This window comes from Parasteatoda tepidariorum, chromosome 10, assembly GCF_982258835.1.
Source record: "Parasteatoda tepidariorum strain Cologne lab strain chromosome 10, Ptep-v5.0, whole genome shotgun sequence".
In the NCBI taxonomy this organism is placed as follows: domain Eukaryota; kingdom Metazoa; phylum Arthropoda; class Arachnida; order Araneae; family Theridiidae; genus Parasteatoda; species Parasteatoda tepidariorum.
This window is the reverse complement of record NC_141764.1, coordinates 31,355,222-31,375,526: the sequence shown is the minus strand read 5'-3', so window position 1 is coordinate 31,375,526 and position 20,305 is coordinate 31,355,222. Positions and strand designations below refer to the sequence as shown.

The following is a 20,305-nucleotide window of genomic DNA, read 5'->3' as shown; positions in this document are numbered from 1 at the left end:
TTGTTTTTACGTGACTGAAACTGATTTGCACTTGTTTACGTTCGTGTATTAATTAATTAAATTATAAAATAAGATAAGTTTAGACGGTATATTATATAAATATAAAATATTTATTATATCAGGTATTATATTAGTATATTATAATAATTCGACCAAATTATTCACTACACTGTAGTTTTTTTTTAAAAATTATCTGTTTTGCACGAGTTTATATGCAATACTTTTACATTTAAACATACATGTAATGTGTTTATTTAACAAAAGCTGTATAGTATCACCTCATAACTAAGATTTTGCATAGAATCTTCAGTGCGTAAAATAGTTGGCCAGGAACTGTAGTTTTATTCAATTCATTGCAAATAATTGTTTAATTAACTAGTTTTGATAGCCATCAAAGTTTTTTTATTTATTTAAGCTTAGAAAACAAATTACACAGTCAAATAATAGTTTATTTTCTGAGAATTTGCCATAAAAAAATTCTCCTCAGTTACCATTTCTCAAAAGTATTCAGAATAAATGTGAATTTACTAGTAAGCAAGTATTGTTGGTTTAGAAAGCAGTAATAGAAAAAGTAGATAAGAAACCATTCATTTGAGAGTTAGTAAGGTGTGGTTATTCAAGGAAGTGAACAATTCGCATTGGACATTGATGAATGGGCAACATATGCACTTCAGAAGAAATTGCTCTGAAATGTACGGGGTTTAGTCATATGAGTGCAAGAATCCTCAAGAAAAGAAACATAGTTTAGTGTATTCAGACGAAAGTGAGTTGGTATTTAAAATTGTAAGAATGGAAAGTTATGCTATAGGAAAAGATAATGGTAAGCACTTATACCCATTCTATATATAGTTAACTGAAATATAATAAGATACTAATAAAAAATTTTTAATGCGAAAATTTATTTTCGGTGATAAAATTTTATGAATTGTAATGCGAAATATTAGTATTTCCTTATTAACTTCAGAAATAGAGCTTTTTTCAATTTTTTAAAAATATAAATCGGAGATGTTGTTTCGCTCTTATATATATATATATATATATATATATATATATATATATATATATATATATATATATATATATATATATATATATATATATATATATATATATATATATATATATATATATATATGCAATACTTTTTTTTAAAAAGTATAATGAAGATTATATAATTATTTAACAAAAAATTTTGGTAAAATAGGTCATTACTTTATTGCAATTGGGAATGCAAATTCATGTTTTAATAGTTTATGAATACATTGCAAATATGCATTTGTTGATTTATTCACACACGTGTTCAACATTTTTTTGTATAAGCCATTGCGACTGGTTTTCAAAAAATGTTAAGAAATACAAGTAGATTAATTTCATTGTAAGTAAATATATTGTAATAATATTTCAATTTTTTAATAAGAAGAAAAATGCAAACTACTTAATTGACTTTAATTATTGAACATGAACTTAAAGTCAAAAGTGATTTTTTAAAATATTTTATTGCAATCGAAATTATTATTATTCAGTCATTATGTATATATATAGTATTTCTCTTACACGGCGACAAAAAAAAAAAAGCCTCATTACAACTCCCCGAATGGCAACGCTAGAAAATCGACCAATGATTGCTGCTAAAAGTGTCACATGCCAAATCCAGCTGAGATGGCTCAACATATAGCTCTTTTAAAAACGGAAACTGAAATAACCAGAGAGAGCATAAGCTAGGCAGAAGTGAGTAGTCTTTGTCGATAGATCTTTATTTTAGTATTTTGTCGAAAGCGTTTTTTTTTTTACGAATTTATGTATTACAAATTTATTTGACGATTTTTGATTTATATAACGAATTTATTTGTTTTACTAGAATTTATTTGTTTATGCAGGTTTTTCCATTGCAATTCACTTATTTCAATTTTTAATAGACTTAGTTATAGCCAAAATTTTAACCTTTTTAAAGGGATATCAGTTTTAAAAATTTTATCTTAAGATTTTATACTATAGCACTTTCTAATAGGATTAACAAATTACATGTCATTTATTTGAATTCAAACTTATTTTAATGACTTAGTATTTACCAAAAAGATGTAATTTTTTTTTTAAAAAAGGTTGTTATATGGATTTGAATGATTGTTTTGAATTCTTAGAATTTTGTGCATTTGCAATGTACCTAAGTTAGAAGCGAGCTTGGTTTGCGAAGCAAACTATATAAGATTGCGTAGCAATTTTCGGGGGTTGGCGAGCGTCAGCGAGCAGGGGGCGCAGCCCACTAGTTTTATTTTAATATTTTATGAAAACATCTTCATTTGTTGATTTATTTCAACGCGTCATCAAAATTGTCATACATCAGCTATTGCGACAAGGTTTCAAAAAATTGTAAGAAATACAATTAGATTAATTGCTTTACATTATTTTAAAATATTACGTAAATAAGATATTTAAGTCCAATTTCTTAAGAATTATTATGTAAATTGTTTATAATTCTTGATTTGTGGATTTAAGAACATTTCCGTCACCAAAGTTGGAATATATAAGTGATTGCAACGAGTTTACGAAAATAAAAAAAGAAAAATTAAGAAAATCTAGTTTCAGGCACTTTTTTTTATAAAACTTAAAAACTTTTTTTTCAAAAAGGAATAATTGCCGCACAAATTGCTCACGCTTATCATTTATTTTAATTAATTGTTATTTTTAAGAACATTTTTTTCTTTTTGCAAATCATGCTTTTTTGGAAAATATAAAAATGTATTACTTAAAGCTACAATTATTTCATATTATACAGCCTTTAATTTTTTTTTTCTTTTTTTGCTGTGTTGAGAACTAAATGCCTAAAACAATTTTTTCAATCCTGAAACATCAGCCGTGTGTAGTTTTTTAATAAAACATTTTTATCTGTTGTTAAAGTTCCGATGCAGTTATTTTATAATTCCAGTACTTGAGAAGAGAATTCAACATTTAAATTTAATATTTATTTTAAATAAAATAGTTTATGCAGATGTATAAGTATTAAAATAGGCTTTTTTCTCAAAACTTTTTAATCTTTTTACACATGGTTACGTTGGAAAAGTATAAAAGTAACACGTTATGTTATTTTTATATTTTTATGTTATTCACGTTGCTCATGTTATGCAATTATATCTTTCCCCTGTTCCTGTTACCAATCAGAATAAAGATATATTTAATTTCTTTTATGACATTAAATATTTTTTTTATTAAATGCCGCATGAATCAAAATAACTTTTATTAATTGCCGCAATGAATTATAATTTATGACATAAATTTATAATTAAACTAATTAATTTAAAAAACAAATACTTATATTTTGTTAGTGATGTATACCAGGTATTTATTAGAAATAAATTTCTTAAAATATTAGTACACTAGTACCTAAAATAATAAGAAAATGTGTTATAACTAACACTAATAATATTAAATATACCAATTCAGTAGTATATAACACTTGTTGACTCGATTCTATATAGAGGTACCCTTTGAAGCTAATTCTTACTCATACCTTAATCTTGACTTCATTTTTATCAGCTCTAATTCATTATCCAAATACTTATTATGAATCCTTTTTTATACTATATATTAATATTACATATTAATAAAGGCTTGCCTGCTTGTCGTGATTTTTTGATCTAAGAATATTTTATTTCGGATTTCAATTGGGAAAAAATTTTGTGAGTTGGAATTTTTAATATTTCAAAACTTTGTAAAACACTCGTATATTTAAAAGTGCATGATAAAAGAGCATGATGTTCATGGGTCAAGTATTAATTTTACTTTGTGCAGTATTATTTTAGATTAATTCTTATTCACTGACTTATATTTTGATTGCGAGAATCAAGATATGTCGTAATATGTTTATAAATTCTTAATAAACTTCGTAATTTCTTAATAAAATTAGTAGGTGCAACTTTCATAATTTCGCTTCATGAGTAGTACAATTTTCTTAGTTTAGAAAAAGGAAGATTGGCGAAATAAATATGTAAATAGATTTTCATTTTTTTTTTTAGAGTATATTAATAAATAGTATTTTTTAGGTGTCAAAATTGACTAATTAGAGAATTAATTATAAAAAAAACTTTTCAAAATGAACAAATAATATATTTTTTTATTTATTACTAAAAATCCATCCGTTTATAGTTAAGAAAAAATGATTAAGTGATTACAAAACAAGATTAAAAAATTAGAATATGATATAAAATTGTTCGATATTTTTTTTTTTAACTAATATTTATTTTAACCGAACTTGAATTTTAACTGAAATAACTTCAATATTTTCATACTTCAAAGTATCAAGAAAATACACTTTACAAAAATTATAAAATAGTATTATTACTTAATTAAGTATTATTAAAACACTGAGATTTCAGTGTTTTAATTTTTTTCTTATTTTCCTTGAGCAATTTTCATAAATATGCTTCATATTATTAAGTAAAAGTTTTATTTAAATATTTCAACGAAAAAAGAGTAAATAGAAGTAAAATTTTCATTCTTTTTTTCAAATTTAAGAAAAATTGCTAACTGTCAACCATCAACTTCGAGATAAACTTTGGAAAAATAATTAAACATTAATTTTAGCTATTTGATTTCTATCAATGCATTTCATTTATACATTTTTCAATGCAAATAGCTTTGGATAATTTCAACCCAATAAAGATAAATTTTATAATGCAATCCATTTAAGAGGCGATTGCATTTAAAAATCTTTCGTTCTTAGGTATTTCAATTTTAAACTTCTCATGTGTTTAGTCCCACTTCAACTGCGTATCCTTGTTATTTTGAACCCAATCCAGAAGACAACGAACTCCTAATGCAAGTGTTGGGAGAAATGTGTCTTCGTCGAGGACTTTTTGATAGAACTAACCCGTATTTGTGTTACATGGAGAGGAAAACCACGAAAACATATCATGGTTAGTCTGGCGGCAAGGGGACACTAACCCTTATTGATCCGTCAACCGCTTAGGTTATATATTCCGCTGAGGGTATTGCACTGTTTGGTGCAAACCGGATGCGGAATCCGTATCAACCAGCCATCCCTGGGATTTGAAACCTGTTCATCTAATTTGAAGGCGAACGTTGCCATGGCTCGTATCTTAAGATTGAAATATTCAGTTTAGTGAAATTCTATTTAATTTTCATTAGTTTGCAGTTCAGTTAAGTTTGCAACCATGTTCGTAAAAAAGTTTTTATTGTGGTTTCTAAGACGTTATGCAGACGACTTCTTTCTCCTATTTCTTTGTGAGAAAGAAAGTAGTAAAAGATTTTTTTAATTCTTTTTTGGGGTAAATTTTACCAGTTTTTTTTTTTTTTAAACTTTTATACAGACTATTGTATAAAAGTACTTAAATAGCATTTTTCTAATTTTAGGTTTAAGCAGTGAAACAAGGTTTAAAAAGGTTACTTTTCTAAAAATTTACTAAAACGAGTCACGCAATCATAACTATTATACGATACTAACTTAATTTGAAAAATATTTTCAATTTTAACCATGTTTCTTTAACCCTTAGATCAAGAGGTATTCATTGCACAGTTTTTGACATCCCATGAATAGAAAACTCAAACTCTAATTTGATTAAAAGTTTAATATTTAACAGCAATTTTTTTAAAATTTATTAACTTAATTTAGCTATGTTTCGATATAAAAAAAGATAATAGTTTTTAAAAATATTAATCTAAAATATTAATTAATATTAGAAGAAGTTATCTATAATAAATGTTTGAATAACATTTACTAGAAAAATTGCTAACAGGAAGAGTAAAATAAGATTTAAAAAATAAATTTTTTTTCTTATAAATGTACCATGTATTTAAGATCTCTAAACAAGTAAAAGTTTTAAAAGATAAATTCTATTTTAAAATAAAGAACTTCTTTTAAAAAAAAATTTAGATATAGAAAATAATGTTTTCAAACAGAAATAAAGTTCCTAAAAAACAATTAAATATTTTTAAAACAAAGAATGTTTTTTAAAAATAAATAATATTCCACAAAATAAGAATTTTTTCATAAATAATAATAAAAATTTGATCTTCTTTAAATAAAAAAGCAATATTTAAAAAAATAATAATATTAATTCCCTTCAACCAATAATAAGAATAAATAATGGTTTCAAAAAATAAATTTAGATTTTCGAAATTAAGAATTTCCTTAAACTTATAGATAATGTTATTAAAAATAAAAATTCCTTCAATAAGAATGCTTATGTTTTTAAGAACAAGAAATCTCTATTAAATTTCTATTAAAAAACAAACACTTTTATTTTTAAAAAATATTGTTTAATAAAATTTAAAGAAGCATGTCTCTACCTTCTTGATTGTTGAAAACATAATATTATTAGTTTCCCTTTCAGTTTCAAACAAAGTAAGTACATGATCTTGTAATCTCCCCCCCCCTCCCCACCAAGAAATTGCTGAAACGGTTACAAGCGCTCCTCGCTATATATCTTACTCTATAACAGGGGTTTCCAACTTATATGAGGCCGGGGGCCACAATTAAAAACACAAATCAAATGGCGGGCCGCACCTTTATCAAAATTTTTTGTAGGACTATTTTATGTTTGAAGGAACATTAAATATTACTGTCAGAGTTTTATCAAGTTGTACAAGGCAAACGTATTGAATTACAAATCAATTTATAAGAAGTAGGTTTTTAAAAATATTTAATTGTTATTAATAATATTTTTAAAATATTAAATAATTTTAATTATATTAAATAATATTTAATTGTTATTAATAATATTATAAAAATATTAAATAAATAATAAAAATTCGGGCTACGATAGCTTTCAAGTGAGCCCCTATGTATTAAATAATTAATCTGCTAATTGTATTAAAACTTACATAGTAGCACACAAAATATTCAACGAGAAAATTGAGGTTTATCTGCTGCAACCACCAGAGAATAGATATTTACATTTTAAATTTTCAAATGTGTGTTTAAATATTTTCGTACAAAATGAGTGGTTTCAAAAAGTTAAATTGGAGAATTTCTTCGATAAAATTTCTGATACGCAACATGATAAATTATATTCACAAAATGCGATAAAAACGAAATAAAAAAGAGCAACATACACGATTATTTTTGTATTTAAATAAATATTTTCTTAGATGCAAAACCTGAAAAAAAAAATTTCGTTGCACCGTTGGTATGTTAAATTTCACAAAAACGAAGAAATTAGGTTTTTATTAACGAGAAAAGTATTTTAAACCCATTTAGATTTTTTTACGAAAATTGTCCGCAAAAAAATGATAACGAATATATTTTAGTTCACGGGCCACAAAAAAAGGGTTCGAAGGCTGAATGCGGGTGCGGCCCCCGGTTCGCCAGTTGGAAAATCCTGCTCTATAAGCTTCATCGGCAAACAACATTTGGCGTAAAAGCAGCGATAATCGCGCCAAGCTAGTTTACGGGCTAAGCAGTAGAATCATATGGACGGGTAGGGAGCATGAAAACCTGGACCCAAGGATGAAACAACCAACCCCTATACCCCTATATATTCTTTGGAAACAACTACTATACCCATGGAGTTAGGTTCGGAGTTGCATTTTTTGGCAAAACTCAATATTTAAAGGGTGCGCCCAAAGTTGATTACGCATTTATACTTATTACTTTTTCACTATTTTTTGTGTATAAAGTGGAGGTAGTGTGATTCCTTGTTACTCCTCTTATTTATTTTATTATTTTCACACCATTCATATTTCGTCATCATTCCAAATATGTATGACACTGTTCTTTATTCCTTCATAATAGGAATGCTTTAAAACATTTACTCTGCTCTAGAAAAAGATTTATATTATAAATATTAATAGTCTAGCTAATAATAATTTTGTATAAATTGTTTTGGGGCTTTTAATCTTCTTCTTTCTGTGAAACTTCAACAGCAAATAAATATTACAGACTCGATATCATTTTGAATTTTCTTTCACTCACGTAACTATGTAATATAGCGTGTATATAGTCTCCGAATATTTCAGACCATATTTTACTTAAGAATTAAATAGCGCAAGGGTTTTACTAAACGGGGGAATATTAACTTGCATTTAATGGTGATCCTAAAGGCATATTTAAAGGGTTATTTTAAATTTCGAATGGTATTGAAAAATGTAAAACTGTATTTTTCATGATTCACGACGAATAAATCTTAATGTCTTTTCCTGCATTCTCTTGGAGTTTCAAATAGATTTTTTTTCTTTCAAATAATTAAATTTTTTCTTATTTAATATATTGTTCATGTTTTGATAAAGTAGAAAGCATAATTAGTGTAGTTAGTGCAGGCGGACAGTAAGTTCGGATCTTTGAATTGTTGAGATTTTGATTAAATGCACGAGATAATTATCATTTTTCTTTTTGTTCCTTTACATTGACTCACATTTTTCAGACATTTTTCCACACTATCTGCGTGTCAGTCTCTTTTTCTTTTTTCTTCTAGCTTATAAAATGATATTTTTTACAAGGTTATCGATTGATATGACCAAGCCATTTCATGTGTTACGTTTTAATAAACTTCATTTTTTAAGTTTAATTATGTAACATTTTAAAAATAATTATCATAAATTTGATTTAGAAAAACATTCTTTGCATTAAGTTTCATATTCTAAAAAAATACATCTGAAAAATTAAATTATAAACTTTCAAAAATTAAATGCATTTTAATATATACAAAAAATTTTATTTAAAAAAAAATTAAGCAACTTTAAAATAACACAGTATTCATTTAAGGATTGAAAGAAAATACACCATAATGAGAAATTAATATTTTTACAATATCTAAACAAAATAATAATTCATAAAATCCAAGTTTAAATAAAGTATTAAAGAGAAATAGCATAATTTCTTAAATGCGTGCTCCGTATATTTTGTAAAACAATATGTAATAACAATACTACGAACTAGTTTTTTACATGCTATCAGTTATAAACCGTTATAATAGAAGTTTTTTTTGTTAAAACTATCTTTATCATTTGAATAATGAATTAGTGCTGCAATTCTAAGACAAGAATTTTGTTTTAAAATCTTTCAAACAGAACTAGAGTATAGTTACCATTAAATTACAATTAACGAAAATCAAAGAACAAGCATTTTATCAGAGACCTCTACAATTTTTAACAATCACAGGTGGTACTTTAGCAAATGAATAAAAGGTAGCATATACTTTCAAATTTAAACATTAATAAGTTTACGAGCAAAATAAAAAACAAGCAAATGAAAAAAAAATTATATATCTAACTGGTTCGAGAGGTCCTAGCTAACAAAATTATATACTTACTCCAGTTTTTGAATTGGATTCTTCAAAAATACTTGTAACAACGAGTTAGAGGATGATGTTTTGACATGAGAGTTATCTTAATTTTATTTTCTGCTGGGTCTTAAAAAATAGTAGTGAAAAATATATTTTAATACGTGGAGCATCGTTTACACGACGATCACTTATACGACGTTTACATTTATACGACGTTTTAGTGTGGTCCCAAATCATTCCTATTCATTTTAATGTAAAAATATATTGTTTATACGACGCACAAAATCGGTTATACGTCGGTTTTTAGATTTTGTTCACGTTTATTTAATTTTTTATTTTTACTTGTGTATTTTAAAAAAGGGCGGAATTTGCCAACATGAATGATACAGAAAAGGGTGAAAACAAGAATGCTTGGATGACGACCGTAATTTTTACTAGATGACTGAAAAAACTTGACAATGTTATGAAGAAGGAAAAACGAAAAATTTTGCTATTCATCGACCAATGTCCAGCGCACCCATCGATACTAATTATTTCGGAAAATGTAAAAGCTCCCTTTTTTCCTGCAAATTGCACAAGTGCGCTTCAGCCATTAGATTTGGCAGTGATTAAAAATCTAAAATTGCATCATAGAAAGCAGTAAGTTCAACTCGCTATTCAAAGCATTGTAGAGACTAATAGCAGGAAAATATAATTAAAGGTAACATACATTCAAATTGCTCACTGCAATTTTTCTTCTTTGGTTATTTGTTTGCTTTGCTTTGTCTAATTTAGAAATTTATGTAAATCAACACGTTAAACATTAAAATTAACTGAAAACAGAGTTAGTTTCAATTTCAGAAGTTAAAATCGATTATACGACGTTATCGTTTATACGACGTTTTTCGGTGGTCCCTTTGGCGTCGTATAAACGATGCTCCACAATATCATTTCAAAATTAAGTGCAATTAATTTCCTTTAACTTTAAATTAATAATTTTGTAAACTTTTCTGCATTCAGGTATAGATACTTTTATTTTGTAGATGAAAATAGATGGAAAAAAGCTAACAAAACTGTTACGCGAGTTGCGCTTTTTATAACACATTGCTTCGTTTCATTAGGAAAAAGCCGAACATTTATGTACTAAAAACGAGTACACTATTTCGGTAGTCAACCTTAAAACCAAAAATTAAAAATTCTTTTTCAATATAGTTTTTTTATTTTTATTACAAAAATTTTAACGCATCCTATAATTCGCAGCAGAGAAGAAGTAAGAACCACTGATACTATCGCCTACGTAGTTTTCAAATAAAACAAAATTCTTTGTACAAATTAAAGAATTTTTCATGACTTATTTCGCAGCTATTTAAAAACCATTTTCGTTCAATCATTCCATGTCAACAACTACGTGTTTACTTAATTAAACAACTATCGTAGTTATTTAATTAATTTATTTACTCTTTTTGCTTGATTCTTTAATTTTCAAAACTACTCTGTAGAGTTGTGTTAAAAAATGTTTCATTTAAATACTTCACAAAGCAAAAAAATAAGTAAAACAGTTTATACAAATTAAAATATATCATAAAAACGAGATGAGGAGCATTCAAGTATTTTTCTCTAACGAAATTATGCTTTATTAATACCCAAGTACAGATCTCGGCAGTTTTCAGTTTATCTCTTTTTATTAGATATAATAGTATCATTTTGATAAAAATGTATTTTAAACAAACTCTACGTACTAAACTACGTACTACGTACTCCAGGCATACTTTTCCAAATAAAAATGTTTAGTGGATAGTAAAAGGGTATCCTCTTTTCTTTATTATCTTATTCTCAGACTATTTACAATGACCCGGAAGTAACACTCCCTCCTCCTCCTAGTTGAGGGGAGAGTAAAACTGGTTCTTGACCCCCGACCCCCTAAGAATTGTTTCCAAACAAATGCCAAGAAGGCTTTTGGAGACCAGCCTCAATCAGAACCATGAGCTTGTAACTAAGGGAATAAAAATAATTATTTTAATGATTATCCATAGTAATTTTTTTTAATGCTTTTATAATTTATAATATTATTTTTATATTATTAGTTTATTTTATTATTAATATTTCATTATTTTCAGTTTATTTTACATTATTACTTTTTTATATTATTATTTTTATTTTCGTCTCAATACTTTAGCATGAAAAGCATACTTATTAAAATTAATTTTTAATATTTTTTTCTTCAAATTTTGTAAAAAAATTTATAAATTAAAATCTAATTTAATTTACTTTTTAATCCAAATATTTGACATTAAATACGATTCATCGACCATTTAGGTACTCATAAAAAAATTCCATAATTAATGCAATGAATCTCAGCGATGGCTGGTCGATATTAATTTTGCACCTGGCGTCTCCCCAACTGCTGTACTGCTTTAAAATATATTCAGTGTGGTGGACGGACCCTGGGTTAGAGTCCCCTTGCAGTTGAGCTAACCGTAAGACGTTTTAGTGGGTTTTTTTCTCTATGTACCGCAAGCGTGTGTCAGTACCATCAAAACACCTTTCACGAAGGCTAGTTTCTCCCAATGCTTGATCCTGGAGTTCTCTTGTCTTATGGGTTGGATTCAAAATTACAAGGCTATTAAATTGAACAATGATAGTTGCAGACTCAGAACTACATCGGCTCTTCAACACCGGTTATAAAATTAAATAAAATAATTATAAAGAGAGCTACGGAGGCCCAGGGAATAATGCATAAACTTTCTAATTTGGAGACCCAGGTTCGAACCCAGAGGTTACTGGTTGATACGAATTCTGGTCCCAGCTCGCACCGACCACAGTACTGATATAAAATATTCTCAGTGGTTGACTGCTCAGGGTTGGAATTCCATTTTCACATGAGTGAATTGTGGGCGATTTTTGTGGTTTTCTTCGCCATATAATGTGAATGCCGGTTACTAGTTCAATGAAGCTACGAAGTTTAGTGTGTTCCAATGCTGGATCCAGGAGTTCCATTGAATTCTGGTTTATTGTTATAGATTAATCAGCTTCGAAATTAAAGGACACTTTAAAAGTTATAACTAATTAAAGTAAGTCTAACATAAATTTTATAAAAAATTTGTTGTATAATTTCTGAAGAACATACGTATTTACAAACTAATTTAATCTATCATGATTAACTTAATATTAGTCGATTCTTCACTACTTATTAGATGGTAATTAAAAAGTGTAAATTGTTCTATCTGCTAGGCTTGTAAAAAGCTTTTACATCTTGAACCAAACATATGACATTATAAATGGTTGTTTGCATTTCTTTCCGGAATATTCATTATTGATGAATCCATACATTCATAAAATTCAACTACGTTGTTGAAAAAATTTAATTCAAAGAAGAGAAATGAAAATTCTCGAGCCGCAGTCTATGCGAAAACTTATATTTTTATTAAGTTCTCTTATGGCATTACATTTAGAGTATTTTACACAAATTTGAAATATGGTCGAAGAGGAATTCTTTGTTTCTGGAAAGTCATTCTTTGATGGTTATGTGGTATTTTTCAGTCAGATGAGCCTGGAATTAATTACCTTTTAATTTTTCTAAAATACTGTTTTTTCTGAAATAATATTTCTGAAATAATAATTATAATTTTATATTTTTGTACTTGAACATATATATATTCAAGGCATATGCCTGATTGAGATATATGCTATGTAGAAAATCCATTTAAAGTTCCTTAAACCTTGAAGATGAAAATTTTTTTTAAACCAATCAGTAAAAGACACATAATAATGAAAATAACTCATAATGTAATTTTTTTGCACAACTTTTTTCATTGATTTTATTTATTTTTCAATACTAAAATTTTAAGGAATCTTTTAATTTAAATATATATTTACATTTAAACAGTGTAGCCTAATATAGTTTCTGATTGCTTTCATCTCAAGAGTAATACTCTCAATTATGATATATATATATATATATATAATGAATTAATTTTCTTACTTTCTTTTTTTTTGAAATACGAATTCACTTTAAAAAAGAGATAATGTTTTTATATTAAAAATGTAATTTCTTTTTTAAAGAAGTTCTTAAAAGAAAAATAAGAAAAAACGTTTTTGAAAATACATATACTAAATAATGTTTCTAAAATAAATAACATTTTTAAAAAATAATTAAATATTTTAAAAAACGAAGAATGTTTCAAAATTAAATAATATTCATAAGAATAAGAAGTTCCTTAACAAATAACAATATTAAAAATTACATCTTTCTTTAAAAAAAATAACAATATTTTTGTAAATAATAATTTCTTTTAAAAAATAAGTAATAATTTAGAATTTAATAAGATTTTTGAAAATAAGAATTTTTTAAAAATATAAATTATGTTATTTAAAATAAGAATTCCCTTTTAAAAGAATGTATATATTTTCTAAAGCAAGAAATTCCAATAAAAATGCTTTGTTAAAAAAAACTAACATTTATTTTTCAAAAATAAATATTGATTTTAAATATAAAATTTTAAGAAAAATGTGCATAAATTTTTTGATTGTTGAAAATATAATTCTGATGTTTAAATATCCTTAGCGTATGATCTTGTAATCTCTTTCTTCTTAATACCTGCCACAGTTCTAAGTAGGATAGTTCATAACTAAAAATTAGCTGAAAAGATTGCATCTCATATCTTCCTCTATATTTTGTTCTATATATTTCATTTGCAATAATTCCTTGTTGATAAATCGAGCCAAGCTAGTTTACCTGCTAAGCACAGTCAGGAATCATAAGAGGCTTTGAGTTCATTGGAAGGGCAGATAAAAACCGGACCCAAGGATGAAACAACTACGATAGCTATTGCAAATAAATATGAAACAATAAAGAAACAATCGATAATTTTTCTTCATTTGTTGAAAAAATAGCACGCAAAAAAAAAATATAATAATAATAATCTGCTGTTTTGCATCCAGTAATTTAAATACAGCAGGATGTTTTTGAATTTCACAACAAGTTTGATTATCAACAATTCTTAGCTTTTTTTTATTAGGTGGTTAATGATAATTTGAAAACAAGCATTTAACTTAAAATAAAACCTAAATTAAAATGCTAAAAAAATAGTATATTATTGAAAAAATATTCTACATAGTAGCGTATCAAATAAAGTTTTGAAAAATGAGAAAATATAATGAATTATCTGGTGAAATTGTCGTGTGAAACACGACAATTTCGCTGCCCGGAAACAACACGCGCTGACAACACGCGCTGCCCGGAAATTAAAAAAATTATTTTAAGATTAAGACGATGTATAACATGTTGAGAAATTTTAAGATGTTTAAAAATCTTGGATTTGGTAATTTTATTCTCTTGGTGGTGACATAGAATATCAAAACACGATTAAACATAATCTTTGATGATATTATAATTTTATCCGATATAACAATACGTTTTATAGCTCTTTTATTTTCATTTAAGCTGTAATTGCTTGATAATTATTAAATATATTATTCCACATCAATTTATACTTATGTATATTAAAATTTTATCAATTATTCAATGAACTTAATAGAAATTTTTTTTAAAAAAAGCAGATGTATAACATCATTATATCAGAAACATGATTTTATAAAATTCAACATTCGTTAGTTAAATATAATGTTTTATTCGAACCTCTTTGCTAAATTTCGGGTAAATTTTCCGATGACTTAAAAAGAAGCAACGTACTTCATAATTAAAAAAAAATTAACATTCGGCTCTCAGCGGAAAAAATATGAATGAAATTTTACGCTACGCATGCGTAAGTCAAGTTTCTCGTACGTTAACCACATTTAAATATTAATCTCCCCATTTAAATATTTTTACATTGTCACCAAATCATTTTTTGAAAAGTAGTTAATTTTAATTTATCTCGGCTTCTACTAAATAAAACCAGTTTAAACTCTAATTTTGCTATCGAAAAATTCGTGGGATTATATGGTATAAAAAAAATGTATACCTCATAATTCAAAATTTTTTCATCCTCAATTAAATTAATTAATAAATAATTAATAAAAATTAGTGTTTGAGTGAAATTATCTTTCGGTAGATAGGTTTCATTAGTGAGTGCAAGTTTTTTTTTTTTACATAAATTGCTCATTTAATTATTAAGATATGACTAAAAACACAAGAAGGGAAATTAACATTAAGGGGACCAAAATTTCATCCACTCACCAGACCTAACTATTAGGGTCACAATTTCCAGATCGTAGCCACCCCCTATATTTTACAGGTCAAGAATCCAAATATGTAAAAAAAAATTATGTTTATTCATGTTTGAGGTTACAACTAGAAACCATTAAGATTGAAACCTAGTACGGGAAAATCCGACCACTAAAAAGAAAGTTATTCAGGTATTTTTTTTTCTTCTTTTTTTGCGCACTATGCAGTGTGTAAAAAAGATGGTAAAATGAATCACACTGAATAACTTATTAATAGTTCAAGGAAATGAACTCAAAAGGGCTATATTTATAGTGACGAAATCAGACACTAAAACGCATTTTCTTTGAATTTCTAACAAGAATTATGTACTTCTGATCACAAATGCGCATAGTTCATTGTCTTCAACTTCTTTTTTTCTAAATTATTAAACTGTATTAATAACATTTAGTATAACTAAATACGATTAATAAGAGTTCTTAATGCGTATCACTTTTTATGTAATGTCCATAACTAAAATCTTTAATCATACTGCAAGTTCAAACAAAATATAGAGTCAATGATACCGTATATCTTACGTATATCAATATGCGACTTCTCATATTTTATGCAAGCCACCTACAATTACCAGTTGATTGAACTACACGAAATTACCACTGCGTGATACCACAAAGAAAAAGTTAATAATTTGTAATCCAAAATGTATTCAAAAACGAATTTTTGAAAAATATCTTAAGTTAAAAAAAAGTATACAAATTTGCGTTTAAAAGCAAAAAATTGCTAAATTGCATTCGACATAGCCTAAGTATTGTAAACAATATTTCATTTTTCCTTAACTAGTAACATGCATATTAAATATATGACTTAGGTTCGTTATAAATTACGTATGCATTACGTTCTTTCTTTTTATTCAAATCTTAAATTCAAAACTAAATTTAAAAATTGTGTTTTACAGATGGAGTCCGCAAAGAAAAGAGATCTGGAAGCTGGACTCTCAAAACTTCTAAAACAGAATCAACTGAAATCGACTTCATAAACAATTTTTCTGAGCCTCCTTCCCTGCAGCATATAGCAGTAGTGTCGATTGCAATTGGGCTATGGACGGAGCCCGATATAAGGAATGAAATGACATCTTCTTTCTTATCTTCTCCCTCAAACCATGTCATAGTCATGGATGAGTTGGAGAAAAGAATATTAAACAAATTGTCCAATAGCTCTTTGCCCTCATCGCTGAAGACGGAAATCTCATACGTTATTCGACCTCTATCGTGGCAGTTGTGGAAAGTGTTTAGTAGTTTCTATAGCTGGACAAGATATCAAAGAAAACTCTGTGAGTATTACATGAAGCGTGGTACAATTTATTGGACAGTTGAGGGGACAGTTGACATAGTAAAATCCTTTAAGGAACTATTCGATAATGGAAGCTTAGGAAGCTTAAATATTTGTCATTTGTATGAGATAGCCTGCTCTCATTGTTTCGAGGAATATGCTTCAGTTTTGTGGGAGAAAATTCATGAACTAGACAGAAACAGCTTTAGAAGGCACTGGAATGGTTTGATAAGATATTGGACATGTGTATTCGATGATAATTTAGGGAGTTTTCCAACTAGAGTCGTGGATTATAAAATAAACGATAATAAGGCTAGTATTGATGTAAATATGATTACATTCTCGATTCGAATTGGTAGCATAGTTGGCCTAAAGTATTTTTGGAAAAAATTGTCGGAGCAGGAGAAAAACGATCATTTGAGTAAGTGGCTTTTGCAAGCTACTCAATGTGTGACTTGCGTACCTTATGATAATTCTTCAAAAGCCTTAGATGTTTTATGTTTTTTATTATCTCATGTCAAACGTTTAACTCAAATGACCGAATTTTTTCGGAATCATTCTGATGTATTAAAGTTTTTGTTCGAAAGTTGGCCATATCGAAGAATATTCTTGTCCACTATTTTTGAACTATTAGATAATCTGCAAGAAGACATTTATGCATGTATAATGGAGAATATTATTTCTAAGATGAGATCCCGGGGAAATGAAATGATGATTTTTGAAGAAATATGGAGTGCCAGTCCCTTAAGACTAAGACGATCCTTTCTGAAAAATAAATGTCTTTGCAAAGTGTTGTTGCGTTTGGTGCAATTAGAAAAGATAAGCATGGCTGATAGGATATTAAATCATGGTTCCAAAGATGAGATTAAACTATTTATCTGCTTTATCCTTGGTCGGATAGAATTTAAGCATGCTATTTATTTAAGAAATCTCAATTCGCTTCACGTGTTATTATCAAAATCTACCTTGCCAGCAGAATGTTATCCCTATAAAATCAATCTTATGGAGCAAAGAGAGAACGATCGACTGATAATATCGTGGCTTTTTGAATTTAGAAATTGGCATATTTGTATTGAGTGGATATGTGATGGTAACATCCAAGCAGTTGAGTCCTTCTTGAGATGGGTTTATCAATCTGTGGGAATTGAAACATTTAAGAAAGCTATATCGTCTCCGGATGTTATCTATTTAACATTAATATTTTTGCCCAACCATGAGCGCGTGGACCAGTTCTTGAATTGGTATTTCCAGACGGGAGAGGAAATTCAACTATTTAAGGCAGACTTTTTGCGAAAATGGGATAATTATTATTTCAAGCGATTCATAGACATGCCGTTCATTGTAGGCGATGTGTTACAAAAATTTATAAACTACAACTTGTCTTCTCTTGAAAATGTTGCAGAATTTCGACTTATTTGTCGTAGTTGTATAGAATATGCACTGAGTAAAGGTTTTCTTGAAAGTGCCACCTTACTTTTGGATGCATCTTTTGATAATATCAATGAAGTGAAGCTATACAAAAATGAACTTATACTATCTGAGAAAGGAATTAAGAATAATCTAATTTTTAAGCAATTACTAACTGATGCTGACTGGAATCACGTGAAAGAAATCGTAATGTGGTCGTCACCTCTATCCCTAAATACAGTCACAGATTTAAAGTCACTAATTCTGGAGCAAAAGACTAGTCACTCTTTCCAAGATGAGTTGAATTCACAGATTTCAGCTCTCCTTGATTTACTGGAGAATGTTGTTGAAAAAGATACTACATGATAGTTGTACATATTTTTGCGATCAAAAACGAATTTAAATAAAATCATATTCTCTGTCAAAAGACAAATCATGTGCACTGCGCAATCACTGTCAAACGATAAATTGGCTTATAATAAATATGTAACTCAATTTTTTAGTGTTAGTTGTTTAATGTTAATGAAACAATATCCGCTATATATTAATAGCCACAACTTCAATAATTTATTTAATTGTCACAACTTTATTTTTTTATATTCGTTATACCCGAAGAAAAACCAGCAATTTTACGTGATTTATTTTTCATCCCTTTTTCCAAAAGAACAATTACTAGGTAGATATATGTATATACACAGTCCCCGGCCAAATTATTAGTCGCACTAAAAGATTCTATGTAAAATCTTAATTATATACCATCAGATGGGGTGACTTTGTGCTTGAATTTTCAGTTTTCCAACTTTGACCTAATAAAAAAACAGATAAAAGATTTTGAATTGTGCAGCATCTGATCTAAAATTTGTTGTTAGCCATCTGGGAAGCAATTGCACGTAGTTAAGACCTGGTTTGAAATGTTTATTATTTGTAACCAATCAATCAGTCGAATACAAAAAGTTAACCCGGGATGGGGTGACTTTGTGCAATGCAATAAAATAATGACTTTGTTCAGTTATTTTCATTCACTTTGACTTGAAATCGTTTAATAAAAATTTTTTAACATTGTTAATGTGCAATACAAGTATATTACATATAAATATGTATTACAAATCTACTTAAGATGAACATAAAAACTTTAATTTTTAGATTTTGTAACATTTTAGATTTCGTTTTATTAATTAAATCTTAGGTATTTTTTTTTATGATTTTCAGGTACAATCAAACATTTGATATGAATTGACATGAATGAATTTCCTCATTTAACGCCCCCAAATTGTCTCTAACTCAGCAACTCAGAATGATCCTCTCTTATAACAGTCTCTTATTTTAGATTTTGTTTTATTAATTAAATCATCGGTAACTTTTTTGTGGTTTTCAGGTGCAATCAAACAAATGATATGAATTGACATAAATGAACAGTTGAACAGTGAACAACTTTTTTTATGATTTTCAGGTGCAATCAAACATTTGATATGAATTGACATGAATGAACAGTTGAATGAATTCCCTCATTTAACGCCCCAAAATTGTCTCCAACTCTGCAACTCGGAATAATCCTCTCTTATTAACAGTCTCTTATTAAATGTCTTAAACAATTAACAGATGGAAATTGAAATGCAAATGAAAAATAACAATACGAAAATGAAAAATAATATTCATCGCGAGATTTTGAATGCTTTGCATGAATTTTGTTCGAAATCATGTTTCGGTGAATTTCAAAATTTTTTTAACGCTTTAGAAACGGATAAACCGTTCTTTACTTCTGCCAAACATTTTTCTAACGCTTCTTTGGTGTAGTAATCACAACAATTTATTGCTCCAGGCATTCTTTTGTATGTCTTTAGCATGTAACGCCCCCAAATTGTCTCCAACTTTGCAACTCGGAATGATCCTCTCTTATTTATTAACAGTCTCTTGTTGACTGTTTCAAACAATTAACAGTTGGAAATTGAAATGAAAAATAACAATACGAAAATGAAAAATAATATTCATCGCGAGATTTTGAATGCTTTGCATGAATTTTGTTCGAAATCATGTTTCGGTGAATTTCAAAATTTTTTTAACGCTTTAGAAACGGATAAACCGTTCTTTACTTCTGCCAAACATTTTTCTAACGCTTCTTTGGTGTAGTAATCACAACAATTTATTGCTCCAGGCATTCTTTTGTATGTCTTTAGCATGTAACGCCCCCAAA

The 20,305-nt window shown here is 27.5% G+C and overlaps 1 protein-coding gene across 3 annotated transcripts; it reads left to right on the top strand.

The window, feature by feature from the left end:
- Positions 1–546: 546 nt before the first annotated feature.
- Positions 547–18,616, top strand: LOC139426282 (uncharacterized). 3 transcript variants are annotated; one of them, XM_087153606.1, is made up of 2 exons: positions 547–820; positions 16,334–18,616. In XM_087153606.1, exons 1-2 carry the CDS (start codon positions 790–792, stop codon positions 18,478–18,480), a joined length of 2,178 nt encoding a protein of 725 aa, XP_087009732.1. In that variant the 5' UTR covers positions 547–789; the 3' UTR covers positions 18,481–18,616. The 3 variants fall into 3 exon arrangements, with proteins under 3 accessions (XP_087009732.1, XP_087009733.1, XP_087009734.1); XM_087153607.1 differs by lacking the exon at positions 547–820 and adding an exon at positions 1,565–1,728; XM_087153608.1 differs by lacking the exon at positions 547–820 and adding an exon at positions 7,506–7,637.
- The last annotated feature ends 1,689 nt before the right edge of the window (positions 18,617–20,305 follow it).